The 19,336-nt window shown below is 40.5% G+C and overlaps 1 protein-coding gene across 4 annotated transcripts in view; it reads left to right on the top strand.

Annotated features, from left to right (window-relative positions):
* The window catches only part of POLA2 (DNA polymerase alpha 2, accessory subunit), a 161,343-nt gene that overhangs the window by 83,216 nt on the left and 58,791 nt on the right, over nt 1-19,336 (top strand). For all 4 annotated transcript variants that reach the window (XM_029612329.1, XM_029612326.1, XM_029612327.1 and 1 more), the window contains 2 exons: nt 8,589-8,744; nt 8,940-9,002. In XM_029612329.1, coding sequence (XP_029468189.1) covers nt 8,589-8,744; nt 8,940-9,002 — 219 coding nt within the window. The remainder of the gene's footprint in view (nt 1-8,588; nt 8,745-8,939; nt 9,003-19,336) is intronic.

Here is a 19,336-nt window from a genome sequence, read left to right on the forward strand (position 1 = left end):
CAATTCCAGATGACGCAGGGCTGCTGGTCCCCAATTCAGGCACGCTGGCACATCAATCACCTGGAAGCTCTGGCAGTGCGCCTGGCTCTCAAGGCCTTTCTGCCACTAGTTCGCCACAAGGCGATGCGCGTTCTCTCAGACAACTCCACCACGGTAGCCTGTATCAATCGTCAAGGGGGCACTCTGAGCCATCCGGAGGCACTGGAGGCCAGCAAACTCTTTGGGCGGAGCGGCATCTGGATCGTCTGGCAGCCTCCCATATAGCAGGCAAGGAAAACGTACAAGCCGATTTCCTCAGTCGGCAACGCCTCAATCCTGGCGAGTGGGAGTTGTCTCCTCACCCCGACCTGATGGCAACCTTGAACAATGCCAAGGCCCCCAGATTCTTCAGTCGCCAAGGCGCCCAGATTCTTCAGTCACATTGCTCGGAAGGCATGGATGCCTTGGTACTTCCGTGGCCTCACGACATTCTCCTCTACATGTTTCTGCCGTGGCCTCTAGTGGGAAAGATTCTCAGAAGAGTAGAGCTCCACTGGGGGCCGGTCATCCTCGTGGCCCCCGAGTGGCCCCACAGACCGTGGTTTGCGAATCTGGCGACCGACAGTCTGCTTCGTCTCGGCCATCTCCCCCGCCTCCTCCGGCAGGGTCCCGTATTTTTCGACCAGGCGGATCGCTTCTGTCTAGTGGCATGGCTTTTGAATGACGGAGATTGCGAAAAAAGGGTTATCAGGAGGAAATGATATCCACTCTGCTTTGGGCTCATAAGCAGTCTACCTCCCTAGCTTATGTCCGCGTTTGGAAAATTTTTGAAAATTCCTGCGCGGAATCGGGTGTCTCGGCCTGTTCGCCGTCAGTCCCTATCATTCTGTCGTTCCTTCAGAAGGGTCTCTCCAAGGGTCTTTCCTTCGGTTCGTTGCGCGTTCAAGTCTCCACTCTCGGTTCCCTCTTGGGGACCGTTGACGGCCATGTGGTGGCTTCTCACCCAGATGTTGTCCGTTTCCTCAAGGGCGTCAAACATTTGAAGCCCCCCCGGTCCGGGCCACATGTCCTTCGTGGAGTCTTAACCTAGTCCTTCGGGCTCTTTGTGCAGCTCCGTTCAAACCTCTCCGTCGGGCCACCCTCAAGGATTTGACACTTAAGAAGTTTTCCTGGTCTGCTCCGCCAGACAGGTGTCGGAGATTCAGGCATTATCCTGTCGGAAGCCTTTTCTGCAGTTTTCTGATTCGGGAGTATCTCTCAGGACCATACCGTCTTTCTTGCCGAAGGTTGTTTCTTCCTTTCATGTCAACCAGTCTGTAGAGCTTCCTGCTTTCTCCACTGAGGATATAGCGGGCCCCATGGGGAGTGCTCTTCATTGGCTCGATGTGAAGCACATCTTACTCCGTTACCTCAAGGTTACCAACAACTTCTGGGTTTCAGACCACTACTTCGTCCTATGGAGTGGTCCAAATCGGGGTAACCAAGCTTCTAAGACTACGATCGCTTGGTGGTTGAAGGAGGCGATTTCCTCGGCCTATATATGCCAAGGCCGGGCGGTTCCGGAAGGTCTCAAGGCTCATTCCTTGCATTCTCAAGCTACTTCTTGGGCGGAGAGTCAGTCGGTCTCTCCTCAGGAAAATATGCAGGGCCACTACGTGGAAATCCCTGCATACTTTTGCTCGGCATTACCGCCTTGACGTACATGCGCCAGTGTTTGGTTCCTTCGGTTGGCAGGTACTTCGAGCGGGACTGTCTCGGTCCCACCCTTTGTAGGGAAGCTTTGGTACATCCCACGGTCTGGACTGATCCGGGTACGTACAGGAAAAGGAAAATTAGTTCTTACCTGTTCATTTTCGTTCCTGTAGTACCACGGATCAGTCCAGACGCCCTCCCATGTTTTTCCTCAGTCTGTCAGCTCGAATTCTTTTCTGGTTTCTCCTTCCTACAGGAGTGTCTCTGTATGGCTATCTGGAATTCTCATTGAAGACACCGGAAGCATCTCTTACGATGATCACGGGTAGTCATGCAAGAGCGTTTAGTTACACAGTTTATGCAATTGTTCTACTGGTTGATTGTTCAACAATTTTAATACTTATATTATTACTTGCTTGATCTTATGCCTTTCACTGTTTTGACAATGGTTATACTGAAGGGCTGCAGGGTAGGCTCTGCCCTGATATAGGATACCCTTTCAGTTTTGGTCTGTCTCCATCTGCTGGACAGGAGGCTCAACCCACGGTCTGGACTGATCCATGGTACTACAGGAACGAAAATTAACAGGTAAGAACTAATTTTCCTTTTGAATGCATAGTCTCGCAAGGTCCTCTTGCAATTTCTCACAATCCTCTTGTGATTTAACAACTCAGAATCATTTTTTATCAGCAAATTTGATTACTTTACTTATTGTTCCACCTCTAGGATTTTGATATATATGTTAAAAAGCAGTGGTCTCAGTACAGACCCAGGGGGCACTCCACCATTTATCTTTCCCCATTGAGAAATTTGACCTTTTAGACTTACTCTCTGTTTTCTATTTTTTAACCAGTTCTCAATCCACATTAGAACGTTGCCTCCTATCCCATGACTTTTTAATTTCTTCAAGAGTAACTCCTGAGGTATTTTGTCAGATGCTTTCTGAAAATTCAGATACACTATATAAACTGGCTCACCTTTATCCACATGTTTGTTCATGCCTTCAAAAAAATGTAACAGATTGTTGAGGCAAGACTTCCCTTGGCTAATTCATGTTGGTGTTGGCCCATTAAACTGTGACTATTTATATGTTCAGTAATTTTGCTCTTTACAAAGGTTTCATCACTTTTTCCCAGCACTGATGTCAGGCTTGCTGGTCTAGTTTCCTGGATCACCCCTGGAACCCTTTTTATAAACTGTCATTAAGTTTTTTTTTCACCCACTGTACCTGATTTTAATGATAGTTTACAGATTACTAATAGGTCAAACAAAGGCAAATTAATCGCCAATCCATCCAAATGTATTAATATAATGTCTAAATTGTAGATGGATTAGGATTTAGCAATACAGATTTTTTTTTAGAGTGTCTTTATAATATGTAAAAGAGCATATGGGTATCATCCACCAGAAAAGCTGAAGTGGTTTTAATTCCCTGTCCTGCCATTAATGATAAGCAACATGCATATCTCCTGGCAGAAAATTAAGATTCCCCAGCAAAAGAAGAAAGGGGATCTCAAAGAAGGGCTCAAAACAATATTCAGGGATCTCCATGCTCCTCTCATTGATTTTTACTAGAATAGATTCTGAGAGATTGACTAGAAGATCCTCTTTACATGCATGCAGTACAAACTTAAGATCTGCAGGGAAAAAACCCAAATGTTCTAAATGCAAGTCAACATAATGTGAGGTACAGAATGTAGAAGCCAATTTCCCAGTGGTCTAAGATGGCATGCTCAATCTCCCCTTCACAGGGGGCACCATTAGCTTGGCCAAGGAAAGCCAGGCTCTTACCTCACCCCGAATGCCAAAGAAAGAAAGTCACAACCTATTCAAAAACTTTATATATTTTTGCTGCATGGTAAATGGCATTATTTGCAGGACATACAACAATTTGGGAGCTAATTTGCCTCTTAATGAAAGCAGAAGTGCTTTCCAGCTCTCCAGTTGTGCACAGAAGGTTTTAAGAATAGGTCTAATATTGTGATTATATCACATTTTTTAATCTGTGTATATACAACCCTAAATGTTTTATCATATCTTCTGCCCATTTTAATGGAAAATCTCTCCAACATTGATATAATGATATAGAATGCTTAATACATCCAAGACCACTGACTGTTCCAGATTTAATTTAAATCCCATAAGACTTCCATAGACCAGGAATATATCCAAGCCTTGGGGAGAATCTGACAGGCATTAGAGAGTAACAAGAGTATATCATTTGTAAATAGAAGGTTTTTATGACCTAGACCCTACTGTCATACCCTGGACCTCCTTGACATTTTCAAGTTAATGTAACACTGGTTCTAAATTCAAAATGAATAGCAATGGGGAGAGGGGACATCCATTTCTGGTGCTTCTAGTTAAGCTAAAAGAGTCTGAAAGGCAACCATTAGGATAAATCTGAGCAGTGGGATTATATTTTTATATATTCATAAATTTTACCTTATAAACCATATTTCAAAAGTTTTATTTATAAAAGACCTAGAGATCCTATCGAATGCATTCTCTGCATTGAACCCCATTATTAAAGGTTCAGAAATTTTACTCCAGTGGCAGTGTTCCTTCGAGATCCACAATTTTCGAATACTGACACACAAGCGTCTCTCAAACAAAACCTGCCTGATCAGGAAAAATTAACTTGGACATAATATACAGTGGCTTGCAAAAGTATTCGACTTCCTAAAAAGTCAGCAGATATGTGTAGATTACAAATGACACTTACACAGACTGTTCCAGACAGTATGTTTATTGCAAACCAAAATGCTCTTTAAAAAAAAAAAAAAAAAAAAAGCAACATAACATTTCAACCTGGATAAATGACTGAACTTTCTTTTTTATTGGGGAGCTGAGCCAAGCACCATTCCAAGAGATACATTTAACTGTATTTATAGTCCACATTCATACCAATGATCTCATGCTGCATTCTTCAATAACATACTTAAAATGCTTGCTCCATCCCAGACCAAGCTGCAGTCTTCTCAAGAAAACGCTGAAGTCCACTGAAAATGACATCTGAAAAGTCACTGAACTCATATCTTCAACTCTTTGCCAAACCCCCTCCCATCCTTCCTCCTTCCCACATTGTCCTACACAGCAAATACCCCAAACCCACAGAACAAACTAGTAAGCCACTCAGCTCCTAATAGAGTCCAGAGGTCCAAAATTGTGCATATGGATGCCATTCCTGAACAGTAAGAGTTCAGTCTAAATAAGTATTTGTACATTCTGAGCCAAGGTAGACATATTCAATAACTGCAGATATGAGCCTCTGTATTATCTAACATGCATCAGACAACGCGCCGCATACCGCATTTACTGTAGCATTGCAAGCTCTTGCAATGTCGACATGAATCAGACATCAGACAAAAGTAGAAATAGTATTTTCAAGCTCAAAAAGAAGTAAAATAAGGCACAAGCTGCTCAAGCTAATTTAAGCAAAATTGAAATGTCAGAGAATAGAAGGGCGGTTCCCATGTCAGTTCCCAGCTTACAATGACATCACAAACACATTAACATCCAGAAAGTTATTTCAATAATTTTTTTGGCTTTTGTCACTGATTCAAATAGTTTAAGTTCACCATCATGCCACAGTTTAAGCTTAGCTGGATATTGTAATGTGAAAGAAAAAATTACAGTTAACCAGTTCTGTATACACTGACAAAAATTTGTGATGTTTGGCAGAAACTGGGTGGAAAAAATCTTGAAAGATAAGCACCTTATTACCTTTTTAAGGATAGTTCTTTCACTTTTTGGTAAGTTTGCAGTATCTGTGATTTATGTGCATAATTGAGGAAGTGCACCAACACAACTTGTGGCTTACTCCGTGGACCTGCTCTATGCTACCTTCCCCAAAAGTTCAGGTAATTTCAATTCCTGAAGCAACCAATTCTCAAATAAAGTACCTGTTCATCATCTGTTATACTTTCCCAAATGGCCACAAAGCGCAAATTATTTTCCAAATCATTGATCTGCTGCTATCTTTTCAAGAGTTTCTAACTTCTTTTCTACTTTGTGTGCTCTTCTTCCATTGAAGAAATTCTCTGACTCAAGGTGCTTACCGATATCTGTGAGAAATGTTTTAACTTCATCTATGTATTATATCAAATTTACTTTCCAGTATGATTATCACAGAATTAGTTAAGATGATAATTGTCATTTTGTCTAAGGTCCATGCCATTATGCCTTCCTTGCACACGTTGGCCATCTTAGCTTCTGTAGTCTTACCCTTGTCTTTTTTTTTTTTTTTACTGTTGTCGCAGACATATTGTGTTCACTCTTTATGAGAAACCTGTCCATACATGTATTGAAACACGGTCAGAACTCAAAAAAGAGTAGAACTGAAGATTTTTGCTCAAAAAAATGTAAAAATCAGGGGTGGTACCCAGAAGTCTCAGTTGAAGCATTTTGCTTGGCTTACTGTATCATGTGACCTCATATTAATTTTTAAAAAGGGTGATCTGAGAAACTATAGACCGATGAGCCTGATGGGGCCAGGCAAAATGGTAGAAGACATTCTTAAAAAAAAAAAAAAAAAAATCACTGATTTATAGAATCACTGGTAATATAAATAGACAAGACTTAATGAGGAAGAGTCAACATGGTTTTAGCAAGAGAAAATCTTGTCTTACCAATCTTTTAGAATTTTTTGAAATGTAGATAAAGGTGTATTTGAACTTTCAGAAGGCATTTGACAAACTCCTCTAAGATACTTTTCAGGAAATTACAAAGTCATAGGATAGGAGACAGTGATCTATTGTGCATTGGTAACTGGTTAAAAGGCCGGAAACAGATGATAGGAGTAAATGAGGAAAAAAAAACATTGGTGGAGTACAACAGGGATCGGTATTGGGATGTGTGCTGTTTGACATATTCATAAATGATCTGAAAAAGAGAGAAACGAGTGAGGTGATCAAATTTGCAGATGACACAAAATTATTCAAATTTGTTAAAATAGCAGATTGCGAGAAACTGCAGAGGGTACCTTGTGAGAGTAAGGGATTTGGCAACTGAATGGTAGATTAAATTTAATGTAGAAAAGTGCAAAGTGATGCACATAGGGAAAAATAATCCCAGCTACAGGTACATGATGTTGGGTTCTGTATTGGGAGCCACTACCCAGGAAAAAGACCTTGAAGTCCTTGTAAACTATACTTTGAAATCCTCTGCTCAGTGCACAACAAAAAGCAAATAGAATGTTAGGAATGGTCCGAAAAAGAATGAAGAATAAAATGGAAAATATCATATTGTCTCTGTAGCGAGCCATATTACGACCACATCTTGAGTATTGTGTGCAGTTCTGGCCACCCCTTCTCAAGAAAGGATCTAGAAAAAATCCAGAGGATGGTGACAAAAATGATAAAGGGGATGGAATCTCTTTCCTATGATGACAGGTTATGCAGGCTAGAACTCTTCATCTTGGAAAAGAGATGGCTTAGAGGAGATATGATATGTTTATAAAATCATGAGTAGGATAGAACGCATAAATAAAGGATTATTGCCCTGTTTCAAATAATAAAAAATAGAAAATACGAGTCACCAGTGTGTTTGTAATAATACAACTAAACAGGAAGACATTTAAAATTAGAACCACTAAGAAGATTACAAAGGACCTTCATACTAAGCACTACCGGCTCTAGAAGCCTTTATTGCTTTATGATTAATCATTGGTCCCAAATTTAAAGTTCAGGGTATATTTTTTTGGAATTTCTTATGCAAATAAGAGAGAAACCACTTATCTTTGTTTATACTTCTTGCTTTTCATAGATATTTTATAAGGTATCTTGTGTAACAGTTCCCATCAATCCCAACACATGCCATGTTTCGAGATGAGTCTCTGCTTCAGGGGCTGGTCTTGCATAATACCAAATACTGAAATATAAGAAAAGCATATGAATAGAATACTAGCACATAGCTCAATGAGTAGCAAGGCATACACACCATTCTTACAGGCTTCACAGGTTCCGCAGGTTCCAGCCTGACCCCGGAAACACTACACCAATTTATTTACATCCGATAAGTTAAGGAAATTTTCAATTGGCTGTTGACAAGCTAGAGACATGACATCAGTTGCTATAAACAGGAAAAAAGGAAGATATTACACCAGCGACTACCAGTCAATCTCAGCATTCAAGCCATAGGGAGAAACAGAGTTTATGGTATAAATCCAGAATTGTTCTCTTAAATTAAGCTTATACTCCAGATTTAAATCATGGGCCCGTATTGGTCACTTGTTCAATAACCTACCTCTGTTGGTCTGAAAACGTATGTGATTTCTTATTTGGGTAAGAAATTCCAAAATAAAAATACCCTGAACTTTGAATTTGGGACCAATGATTAATCATAAAGCAATGAAGACTTCTAGAGCCGGTAGTGCCTTAGTATGAAGGTCCTTTCTAACTTTCTTAGTGGTTCTAATTTCAAAAAATAATAAAACAAGGGGACTCTCCATTAATTAACAACCTGAAAATTCAAAAGAAATCATAGAAAATACTTTTTCACCCTGTGCACTATCAAGCTGTGGAATCTGTTGCCAGAAGGTAATGAAAGGTACCTAGCATATTGGGATTTTAAAGAGATTTGGATAAGTTCCTGGAGGAAAAGTCCATAACACATTATTAGCCAGGTGTATTAAAATGGAGCTATATAGGAGGGACCAGACTGATCCATCTTGTCATTAAGAAACTGAGTCAGCTGGGAGGGATCATAGAAAATAGCAGACTGTTTTCTAAAGAATTTTTCAAAGCTTTAATAATTTAGATAGACTCTAGGAGGGTCTCTGGAATAAACCCTGCTATAAATATAAACAAACCACTGAAAATTCCTGGATGGGTTGGCTGCTCATGAAAACGACCCCCTACTTTCCACTAGTGTGTACTCTGGGGAATGTCTTATGGCTGATGTGCTTGTTTCCCTAGGAGCCGATCACAGTGCTAGGGCAGATTGGCTGTGATAGCAATGGGAAGCTGAATGCCAAGTCTGTGATCCTGGAGGGGGACCAGGAGCACTCCTCAGGAATGCAGGTACCAGTGGATGTGTCGGAAATGAAGGAATATTCACTCTTCCCGGGGCAGGTAAGAGTCCGTTACGGCAAACCAGAGAAGCAGTAGTTGTTGTGGGGAAACCCTGTATATCTGTTAATGTCTTACTTTCCTTGTACTGACAAGAAAAATAACAGAATGCTCAGTACCCAGCAGCTTTTTAGCAGAGTAAAGCTAAATCTAGAAATATGGACCTCTGCTGATTATTCTTATCCAAATTGGTTTCAGGTTGTGGTGATGGAGGGCATTAACAGCACTGGTAGGAAACTGATTGTGTCCAGGCTTTATGAGGTAATAGTCGTGCATGTGTAAATTCTTTACTGTTCCTTTTACTTAGTAATAAAGTTAAATGTGCAATACAGGAAGCTTGTAATCTGTGCTGTGAGATCTTTTATTATATTAGCATTTGTGCAGCTTGGAAAGTAAAATGAACTGCTTTTGACAAAAGGCACAGAATAGCATACCCTAAAGAATATCACTCTTTGCACCTATTAATATACTCTAAACGAGAAGAAACACTGTAAAGCTTATAATTTATATAAACTTCCTGGTTGTATATACATTGAATTATGAGCCATAATGATTGTCTTGGGCAGCCAGCCTGGAGCAAGTGCAGGACATCTAGAAAGCCACAGGATGATGATGATAATAGGATTATATTTTTGTATGAAGGTGTGTGGGTTGTCTTGTGAGCTGTGTCCCCACACAATAGATAGAAGTTGAGCGATACTGAGGGGCTGTGAATTTTCCGTCGATTAGTAGGGCTGAATTAGCTATGACACGTGGGTGACATCATCCAGCGGCACTGAACAGACCTCTCTTTCTTAGCTAGTAGAGTTTTTGCTTTACTAAGCATGTGCTGGAATTCATGCTTGGGCATTGTCTCATGAGGCCCCTTAGACTTTTTTCATCCAAGCAACAGCATGGACATGTCTCTCTCTTTTTTTTTTTTTTTTTTCTCATATTTGTTCTAATTTCCTATACTTTTTTCTATTTAAAAGTTGCCTCACTGCTTCAGCAGCCCCCCAAACAGCACTTTTCAATGTGCCATTAAAAAAAATAAATAAAGAGGAGAAGCAAGAAGGTTTCTTCCTCACAATCTTAGGAAAGAAGGATGTGACAGTAAGTAGTTTTAAGGATTGTATTTGCAGCAGAAAAATGTCCATTACAAATGGACATGAGCTTTGTTACATTTGCCTGGGTCCTGACCTTAATCAGACTAATTGTTATAACTATGGATGGATGTCCCCACATACACAGAAGGCAAGAACCTACAAAATGGAGGAACTGCAAAAGGTTCAAAGAAACCATAGGCTGTCCTCCTCCTGAAGAGCAGTTATGTCTGCTTCACCAGGAAGGGATTGAGTAGGAATTCCTCCCAAATATCTCCCCCATTAGCAGAACAGGCAAAATGTTTGGGGTTGAGTAGACACAGCCAGCATGCGTCATAAAAGAAGAGGCATTGGTCCGCAGAACGCTCCAAACACTCTGCATCAACAACACATAGACACTTATGTGCATTGGCGCTGTTGACACACAGAGCCACATTGGCACTGTCAGTGTATGGAGTGTCACTGGCGGACAATACTCCATCTGCTGCGTCGACGCATAAGTCATTTACGCATCATTCCTCAATGCCCTTCTAGTCAGAAGCATTGATGCTTCAAGCTGCAAATTTCCCTATGTAACTGTACATAGGTCACACAGTCGGTTTACAGGCTCAGAGGGAGTCATGTTACCTCTCTCTCCATCAGTCATCAGCATGGTCTCGCGAAGAAAATTATTAGGCCATGGACTGCATCTGGAGATACCAGATCCCATTTCTTCTCTACTTCCTCTAATTTCCAACTGACCTCCATCTCAGATTTTACAGCTTGGAAGATATTCTGAGTTTAGTATTAGAGGAGGCTATTCTACCACTCATGGCAGGTCAAAGTCCATGTCAGCCACTTGACCTAAGTAGTGGAATTAGTGAAGGAATTCTTTACCTCTTTGGTGGCTAAGGAAAAGGAGAATACCATTCAACTTCTCCTTTCCAGGATCTCAACTGTGTTCCCACGAGAGGGAGTCTTGCTGTCTCCGGAAAGAAAGTTTTAGCCCGCAGACTTCTCTCACAGCATACTTTAGCCACTCAGAGAAGATGCTCCAGGCAACTGATTACCCCACCTCAATTGGCATCTTCATCATTGGAGTCTTGGATTAGTATTCCCTCACCTCTGAACTTTGAAAAGGGTTCGATGAAGGTACCATTTGTGCTTGCTCCCCCCAGAACTTCCACAACACTCCTCTCCCCCAGAAGATCTTTTATTCCAAATGTTTGGACAAGTTGGGAAAAGTCCTTGTAATAAATGTGCATAAGTACAAAGACCCTCACATAAATGTTATGAGTCTCCTCAAAATTCTGGAAACACCAGTGGAGCCAGCAGCTATTCCAATCCATCACTGCTTTTAATCAAGTTGACTTAGGGAATGGCCTCTACTATTACTGGCATCAGTAGCATGGGATCTTCTTGGTGTTTGGGTACTTGCCAGGTTCTTGTGGCCAGGTTTGGCCTCTGTTGGAAACAGGATGCTGGGCTTGATGGACCCTTGGTCTGACCCAGCATAGCAATTTCTTATGTTCTTATCCTGCAAGAATTACAAATGAGAATGTGGAAAACTCCTGTTTCTATTCCAGGAAAATGGACCTTAAGTACAGGGTACAGTATTCTCTGGGGTTAGTAATTGTGTGACTACTGCTCTAAAGAAAGTGAAGAAAACTAGAATATACTCACATACTGTGCCAGGGAAGGAAAAAGATATTTCAAATCTCTTTGCTAACTGCAAGGATTTTTAACCACCAATTCTACATGGTCCAATAATTACAGTTTCACTTTCCTTGATGATTTTATGAACTGATCCCTAGAGGAGCAGTATTTATCAATGATCTGACTCTTAATTGGTTTATGATCAGGTAGCCCCAATCTTTTATCACACACAGAGAACTGTGGATGGATTCACGAGGTATCACTCAGGTTTGAGATTATTCAAAACAGAGACTAGACACTATTTATTTATTTATTTATTTATTTATATATATATATATATATATATATACCGGAGGTTCCTGTATAATATACATATCACCCCGGTTTACAAGGAACAGTAACTATCGCTACATTTAGCCGTTTACATGGAACAGAATTAGGAAAAACGTTTTTACAATTGAACAAATGAAGTAAGCAAGTTTTTCCATTGAACAAACGAAGTGAACAAGTTTTAACATATAACAAAAACTAATCAAAGTAAGCAAATAGTGTATAATATTAGACCGTTAATAAACATGCAGTTAAATAAATCAATAAATAACATGGCATGTGGGAGTGAAAATAAATAAATCAATAAATAACATGGCATGTGGGAGTGAAAATACTTTTCTTCCTGATCATTGGCTCAAGGGGAAAGCTTGTTTGAACACCAAGTCTTAAGTTTCTTTTTAAATGTAGTGTGGCATGGTTCTAGACGCAGGTCTGGAGGGAGAGAGTTCCAAAGTGAAGGGCCCGCTGTGGATAGTGCACGTTTCCTCAGAGCGGATTTCGCCGGTTGTGTGATTAGTCTGTTCTGATAAGCGCTTCTGGTTGGTTTCACGGATGAGTGTAGTTGAATTTGAAATGTTAAGTTGAGAGGTGTGATGTTGTGTAAGGCCTTATGTATCATCATTAAAGACTTGAACTGGATCCTGTATTTAATCGGAAGCCAGTGGAGGTGGTGGAGGATTGGGGTGATATGATCTCTTTTTTTGGCATTTGAGAGAATTCTTGCGGAGGCGTTCAGGACCATCTGAAGTGGTTTGGTGGTGCATGCTGGTAGGCCTAGGAGGAGAGAGTTACAGTAATCCAGCTTTGGGAGTATGATGGCTTGTAAAACCATGCGGAAGTCTCTGTAAAGGAGGAGTGGTTTGAGTTTCTTTATTGTTTGAAGTTTAAAGAACATTCTTTTGTTGTGTTGTTGACGAATTTGTTGAGACTGAGTCTGCTGTCTATGATGACTCCCAGGTCTCTAACTTGTTGCGTGGTGGAGAGCCCTGCGGTGTCCGGATGTTGGTTAGTGTTAGAATGTGAGGAGGGGGTATAGTTTTCCGGTGCTATAATGAGGATTTCGGTTTTGTTTTTGTTTAGAACCAAGTTGAGGCTGGTGAGTAGATTGTTGATAGCTGACAGACATTTATTCCAGAATGATATGGCTTTGTGTAGGGAATCTTCTATAGGGATGAGGATTTGAATATCATCCGCGTATAGGTAATGCCTTAGTTTAAGGTTAGTGAGTAGTTGACAGAGCGGGAGCAGATAAATATTGAAAAGAGTCGGAGAGAGGGATGATCCTTGCGGTACCCCCCTCTTGGATTCGATGGTGTGGGACTCTTTGTTATTTATCTTGACCTTGTATGATCTGTTCTCCAAAAATGATTTGAACCAGTTAAGAGCTGCTCCTGTAATGCCGATGTCTATTAGGCGTTGCAGGAGGTACGTGTGGTTTACGGTATCAAATGCTGATGAGAGATCCAGGAGAGCGAGGAGGCAAGGTTGGCCCTTTTCTAGGTTGAAGATGATAGTGTCTGATAATGATGTTAATAGCGATTCGGTATTCATAGACTTACGAAAGCCAAATTGGTTTGAGGTGAGGATATTGTTTTCGTCAAGAAATTCTGTAAGTTGTTTGTTGACAACTTTCTCCATAACTTTGGCAATCATAGGGAGGTTTGCTATGGGTCTAAAGTTAGCTGGGTCTGAGGTGGGCAAGTTGGGTTTTTTGAGAAGCGGTTTGAGAATGGCTAACTTAAGTTGGTTCGGGACATGTCCTTGGGTGAGAGAGCAGTTAATGATATCTGCTAAAGGTTTGGCTATGGTGTTGGTGATCAGACTCAGTTTGTTGGATGGAATATGGTCTGATGGATGGGAGGATGGTTTTATCTTCTTGAGGATATTCTCTATTTCTAATGTGGATGTGGGCTCAAAAGTGTTGAGTATTGTTAGTGAGGTGTTAAGTTGTTGGACGGTTGGTTGCGATGGTTGTTGATCTATTGGGAGTAGTGGTTGTAAACCAAATACGTGGTTTGGATGTGTAGATGGTCCCTTGAGGGGGGCTAGGAGTGAGGTGATTTTGTTGTCAAAGAAGTCTGCCAGCTCGTTCGCTTTATTTAGTGCTTGATCGTCTGGAATGGTAGTCGCCGGGGGTTTTGTGAGGGATGATACATAGGAGAAAAGAGCTCTTGAATCGAAAATGAGGTGGTGGATTTTTTTGGAGAAGAATATTCTCTTTATTGTGTTGATGTTGTTTCTGTATGAATTAAGGCATGATTTGTAGATGAGTTTCAACCACCCTCCTCATCATACAAATCATGTATGAAAAGAAATGGCAAAAAAACCCCAAAAGAAACTAAGCACTTGCCAAAAGTAGTATCCAGTTTTATCTCTCTGAGATCAAATGAGCAAAGAGACCTTTTATTAAAGAAAGCTATTAATAAAGCAGAGAACAAGCCAAAGGCATTATTTAAATTGGTTGCTCAAACAACAGGATCCCAATTTGGGTTCTGTCTCAGTCCCAGCAAATGTACTAATCTCGCCCTTGCATTTCTGGAAAAGATTAAGACCATTCGGTCTGACTTTGCTACGAACACTGAGGTCTCCCTTATAGATCAAGAAGATACAAACAATACCTCTGCTGACATTCCCCGGTTGCTGTGGGTAAACTTTCCTTCAACCTCCAAGTGTCAAGGGAAACCCCTTGATATGTGGGTTTTGTGTGGTTGCTATTAATGGACCAACCGCTCTGTGGCTGGCCTGTTTCAATAGCTCCCGTATTTTATTCTTTAATTTCCTTTTTCAAATTTTAATTTTTCAATTTTTATGCTTAGATTATTTGTGCTTTTATTTTCCAGTGTGCGGTCTGACCCACCATTCTCTTATCAATGTCCTTTGTCAGTTACTTATCTTATCTTCAAAATGCTGATTGCTGCTGCTGTTCATGGGTTCAGTTCCACTTGCCCGACAATGGCCATGTTTCGGCAGCACTCTGCCTGCTTCAGGGGCCACGGGAAAATACCTTATTTTCCCGTGTGAGTCTTTGATGTGAGCAGTGTCTTTGATGAGAGCAGCGCCTTCATATGTTAATTGAGGTTGGTTGGTGAATAGTGAGTAAACTTTCAGCATTTTAACAAGATTACTCCAGCTGGCCTCCAACTAATCCTATAGCAGATGAACCTAACATCTTTCTCCACAGCATCCTCTTCCTTTTGAGCTTGTTTGGAGGATCTAGCAGGGGAGTACATATACCCTTGACTGATGAGCAGTATTTCTTGTATGGGAAGATTATCCTCTTCGACCGACCGCACACCTTTGGGAGGGATGAACATGGAGCGGTGAGGGAGGAAGGGAGACACCTGCCTAGCCCAGCCAGATCAGCTGAATCAACTCGAGCGATCAATGAGGTGACAGATGTCGCACCAGATCACCCTTACATCTGCATCCACTTCCTTGTCATTTCCTGAAAAACCAGGCTTGGGCCTTTGTCCATATCTGACTAATATTGTTAACACCAGCCTGGAGCAAGGATCTCTTCCTGAGCCCTTAAGAGCTATTATAGTTTGCCCTGTTCTTAAAAAAAATAAAATAAATACAATAAAAATAAACCCTGGTATTCCTAACAAGATTGGATATGGGCCGGAAATTATCTTATCTAAAATTGAAAAAGTTTGTGTTCACCCAAATTTGGTGAAAACCTTGAATCTTCATCTGAAACAATCAGGTTTTCAATGAAGTTTCAGTATTGAATCAACACTATTGGCTTTATTAAATGAAATAATATTAAACACAAGCAGGTGAATTTTCAAAGTGCACGTACACATGAGCAAATCCTGTGGACAATTCAATGGCATATATTGCAGCAATTTTCAAAAGCCCACTTATTCAAGTAAAGTGCATTTATTCGAATAAACTCAGTTTTACTCAAATGCTTTTTAAAATCAGGCCCATAGGGTAGGATGTCCTTGTGTTTTTTCTGGATATAAGTTCAGCATTTAACATCATTGATCCTCATCTTGTCAGACACTTAAAGGATATTTATTTTATTTATTTAAAAAAAAATTATAGTCTGCTAAACCGAAAATCTTAGCGGCTAACAAATACACATAATATTTGGTGGTGGGGTGGAGGGGAATTAGGGCTGGAGGGTACTGGAAGCCAATAGTAACAGGTGGGAGAGAGAAAAAGGGAAAAAAAATGGATAAAAGTGCGTAGCTTGCTGGGCAGACTGGATGGGCCGTTTGGTCTTCTTCTGCCGTCATTTCTATGTTTCTATGTTTCATTTCTATGTTAATAAAATCAGCAAAATACAATCAACATAATATCTAAAAGTACAGAAAAAACAAATTAAACATTACAAAAAAAAAATTTACGAAGGTAGATTCCAAGCAATAGGTAAAGCAGCATAGAAACCTGCAATAAATCTGCAATGAATCTACCTAACAGAAGACACATCACCTAGTGCCCAGACCATGTCAATTCCTAGCCCTCACTCACCTGGTAAAGCTTGGGAGAAAAGATAAGTTTTCAGCTGCTTCCGAAAATGAAAGATTGAATACTGAGCAGTAAAAGTCCATGTAGGGCTTTAAAGAGCATAGTTAGACAACTGGGAACCACTGGCATCTTGGGAATGCCACTTAAATGGTCTATTTCATTTCTTAGCAATAGGACCTTAATTGGAACTCTATACTTTCAACTCCATGGTCCGATCTTATCCCACCACCTTGTTCAACTTGTACTTGGCACCCTGGCCATACTAATTCAAAGTTTGGATTTCATATGCTATTTTTATGAAGGTGACATCCAGATAGTGGCCAGTTTTGATTCCAAATCTCCTAATCCCTTGGCTAATTTTGAGGACTGCCTAACAGGGATTGCTAAATGGTTCTCAACTGCTAAACTCAAGGTTAATCCTGACAAGTTTAATTTTTTAAATCTTGTCTCTTGTTTGTCTGGAATATTTTTTTTGTGCCCTGCCCCAGACTTTTTCTGGGGGAGTGGATAATAAATGTGATTAAATAAATAAGTCCAAAAGAATGTGCACTGGGGAAAGCTGATAGCTTTGGACTCCCCACCCCCAAGATGGTTGGCTCCCCAGTCCCTCTTAAAGAGACGATCCGGGGCTTAGGTGTCAAGTTAGATTCAGGACTTAATTTCTTCTCCCAATTATCAGCCCTAGTCCGATGTTCCTATTATTATATCCTTTTCATTTCTTGAATTTCAATATCTTAAAGTTCTTATTCATTTTTTGGTAGTAAGCCAGCTTGATTATCATAATGCCCTGTTCCATGGCATCCCCACTAAACTGGTGAATTAACTACGGGTAATACAAAACACTGCTGCTTAGCAAATATTTGGGGGGAAAAAAAAGATTTGATTGAGGAACTCCAATGGTTGCCTGTTACTTGCCATGTAAGATTCAAGATTTTATGCCTCGACTTTAAAGCTCTAAACTGGAGTGTACCTTCATATCTGTCAACTCTACTTGTCCCTTATTATCCTGGGCATCAATTACTTTCCTCTCAGCATGAACTACTTAAGATACCCTCACATAGGGAAATGAAGTTAGAACAAACTTGAGAGTTGCCCCATCTTTAGAACTCCCTGCCATTAGCTATTTGCCTTGAAAGAGGGTACTTTGAATACAGGAAGGCTATTAAGACATGATTATTTGCTCAAGCATTTGAGAATAGCTAGACATATATAGTATAGCCAGATTCTACTCTATCATAGTTATGGTTAAATTGTATGCAGATAAATTGCTAATGTCTAACATCTTTTTTTCTTTTGCTTTGCCTCTACTGTTTTTAGTTACATTTTGTTTCTAATCTTGTTTTAATCCATTGTTTTATGACCATGTTTCATTTTATTTTATTATATTTATCTTATTTGTGTTCATTTTATCAACTGCTTTTGTCATTATTTTATACTGTACATTATGTCATTTTGCATTATAAGCTGATATATTGTTACTCTGTACATTGCTTTGGTTTATCAATATCAGAAAAGCAATTAAGAAACTATATACAAAAGCTAAAACCCTTTCTTCCGGCCGAACATAAGGGCATTGCATTACCTTAACCACTTTTTAATGTTGAAAATTGTATAAGCCGACTGATTCATTCTGTTTACAAGGCATTTTTCAGTACTTTGTTCCTCCTCAGCCTCTATTAGAGCACGCTGGTTTAGAGCTTTTGGCCTTTGAGACAATATCCACAAAAAGTTGGCAGATCTGCTTTGCCTCGGTGACGATCTCTTGGGAGAAAAGCTCAGAGGAATGAAGGAACAGAATGTAGTGGTCCAGTCCCTCTCCACTGAATCAGAATAACTACCTTCCTCAAGGCGTTTCCACTCTTGTAAAAGACCATACTTCCAGAGACACTCTTACCAGCAGTTCCAACATTACCGGATGCTGTCTCTACTTCTGCAGCACCAGCAACTTCCATCTCGTTCCAGACAACATGAGCACCATCAGCAAAAAGACACTCAAGGCCAGCCTAAAACTGGACACCTTTCAAACCCAGCAACTAACCACTCCTATAGGAGAGAGAATCCAATAATATCTGGAGAAGTGATGCAAGAATCTGAAAGACTGCTGGAACCTGGATACCGCTTGCATTTCTCCTGACATCCCATACTCCGTCATCGTTCAGACTTCAATCCAGATCTGTCTCACTCGACACAACTCCACGTAGCTGGCAATAAAACCAATTCTTTTCAATCTCTATGGCCAAGGGTTCAGCTCCCTCTGTTTCCTTGTGTCCAAGAAATCTGAGGAACTGAGACCCATTCTGGATTTTAAAAGCCTGAACAAACATATACTCCAAGAGAAGTTGAAAATGAATTCCCTCTACATGATCCTCCCCTTCATCCAGAAGAGAGAGTGAATGTGCATTCTGGATATAAAGCATGCAGATGATCATATTCCCATCCATTCCTCCCACTGGCGCTACCTGCACTTTATAGTGGATTCTTCCCACTACCAATACAAAATGCTCCCTTATGGCCTATTATCAGCCTATTATCAGCCCCGAGGATTTTCATGAAGTGCCTTGGTGTAGTAGCAGCACATCTTTGGTGACTGTATTCAAGTCTTCCCTTACCTGCATGACTGATTAGTGACAACAAATTCCCAGGAAGCTGTACTAATCTTGTTGCAAATGTTGATTCAACTTCTGCGGTCCCTGGGATTCCTAATCATTTTCAAGAAATCAACTCTAATTCTCTCTCAGAGAATCAAGTGCAGATTTTGATAGAAATGAAACAGGATCTACATTTGTGGCTAGAACCTCTCACCCTTCAAGAGAGGTCTCCATACATTTCATCCCTTGCCATGTAATGTCGGTGATGGATAATTCCTCAAGGGACGGTCTTTCCAAGAAGACAATTTCAAATCAGTCTCTTAGAATTGAAAGCGATTACATATGCTGTAGTAACCTTTACTCAGATGCTCAAGGGAAAACCATCCTCATTCAGACAGACAACCAGGTCACCATGTTCTGAGTAAACAAACAAGGAGGCACAGGGTTATGGACTCTTTGCCTAGAAGCATTAAAGATATAGGAA

Source organism: Rhinatrema bivittatum, chromosome 8 (genome assembly GCF_901001135.1).
Source record: "Rhinatrema bivittatum chromosome 8, aRhiBiv1.1, whole genome shotgun sequence".
Classification (NCBI taxonomy): Eukaryota; Metazoa; Chordata; class Amphibia; order Gymnophiona; family Rhinatrematidae; genus Rhinatrema; species Rhinatrema bivittatum.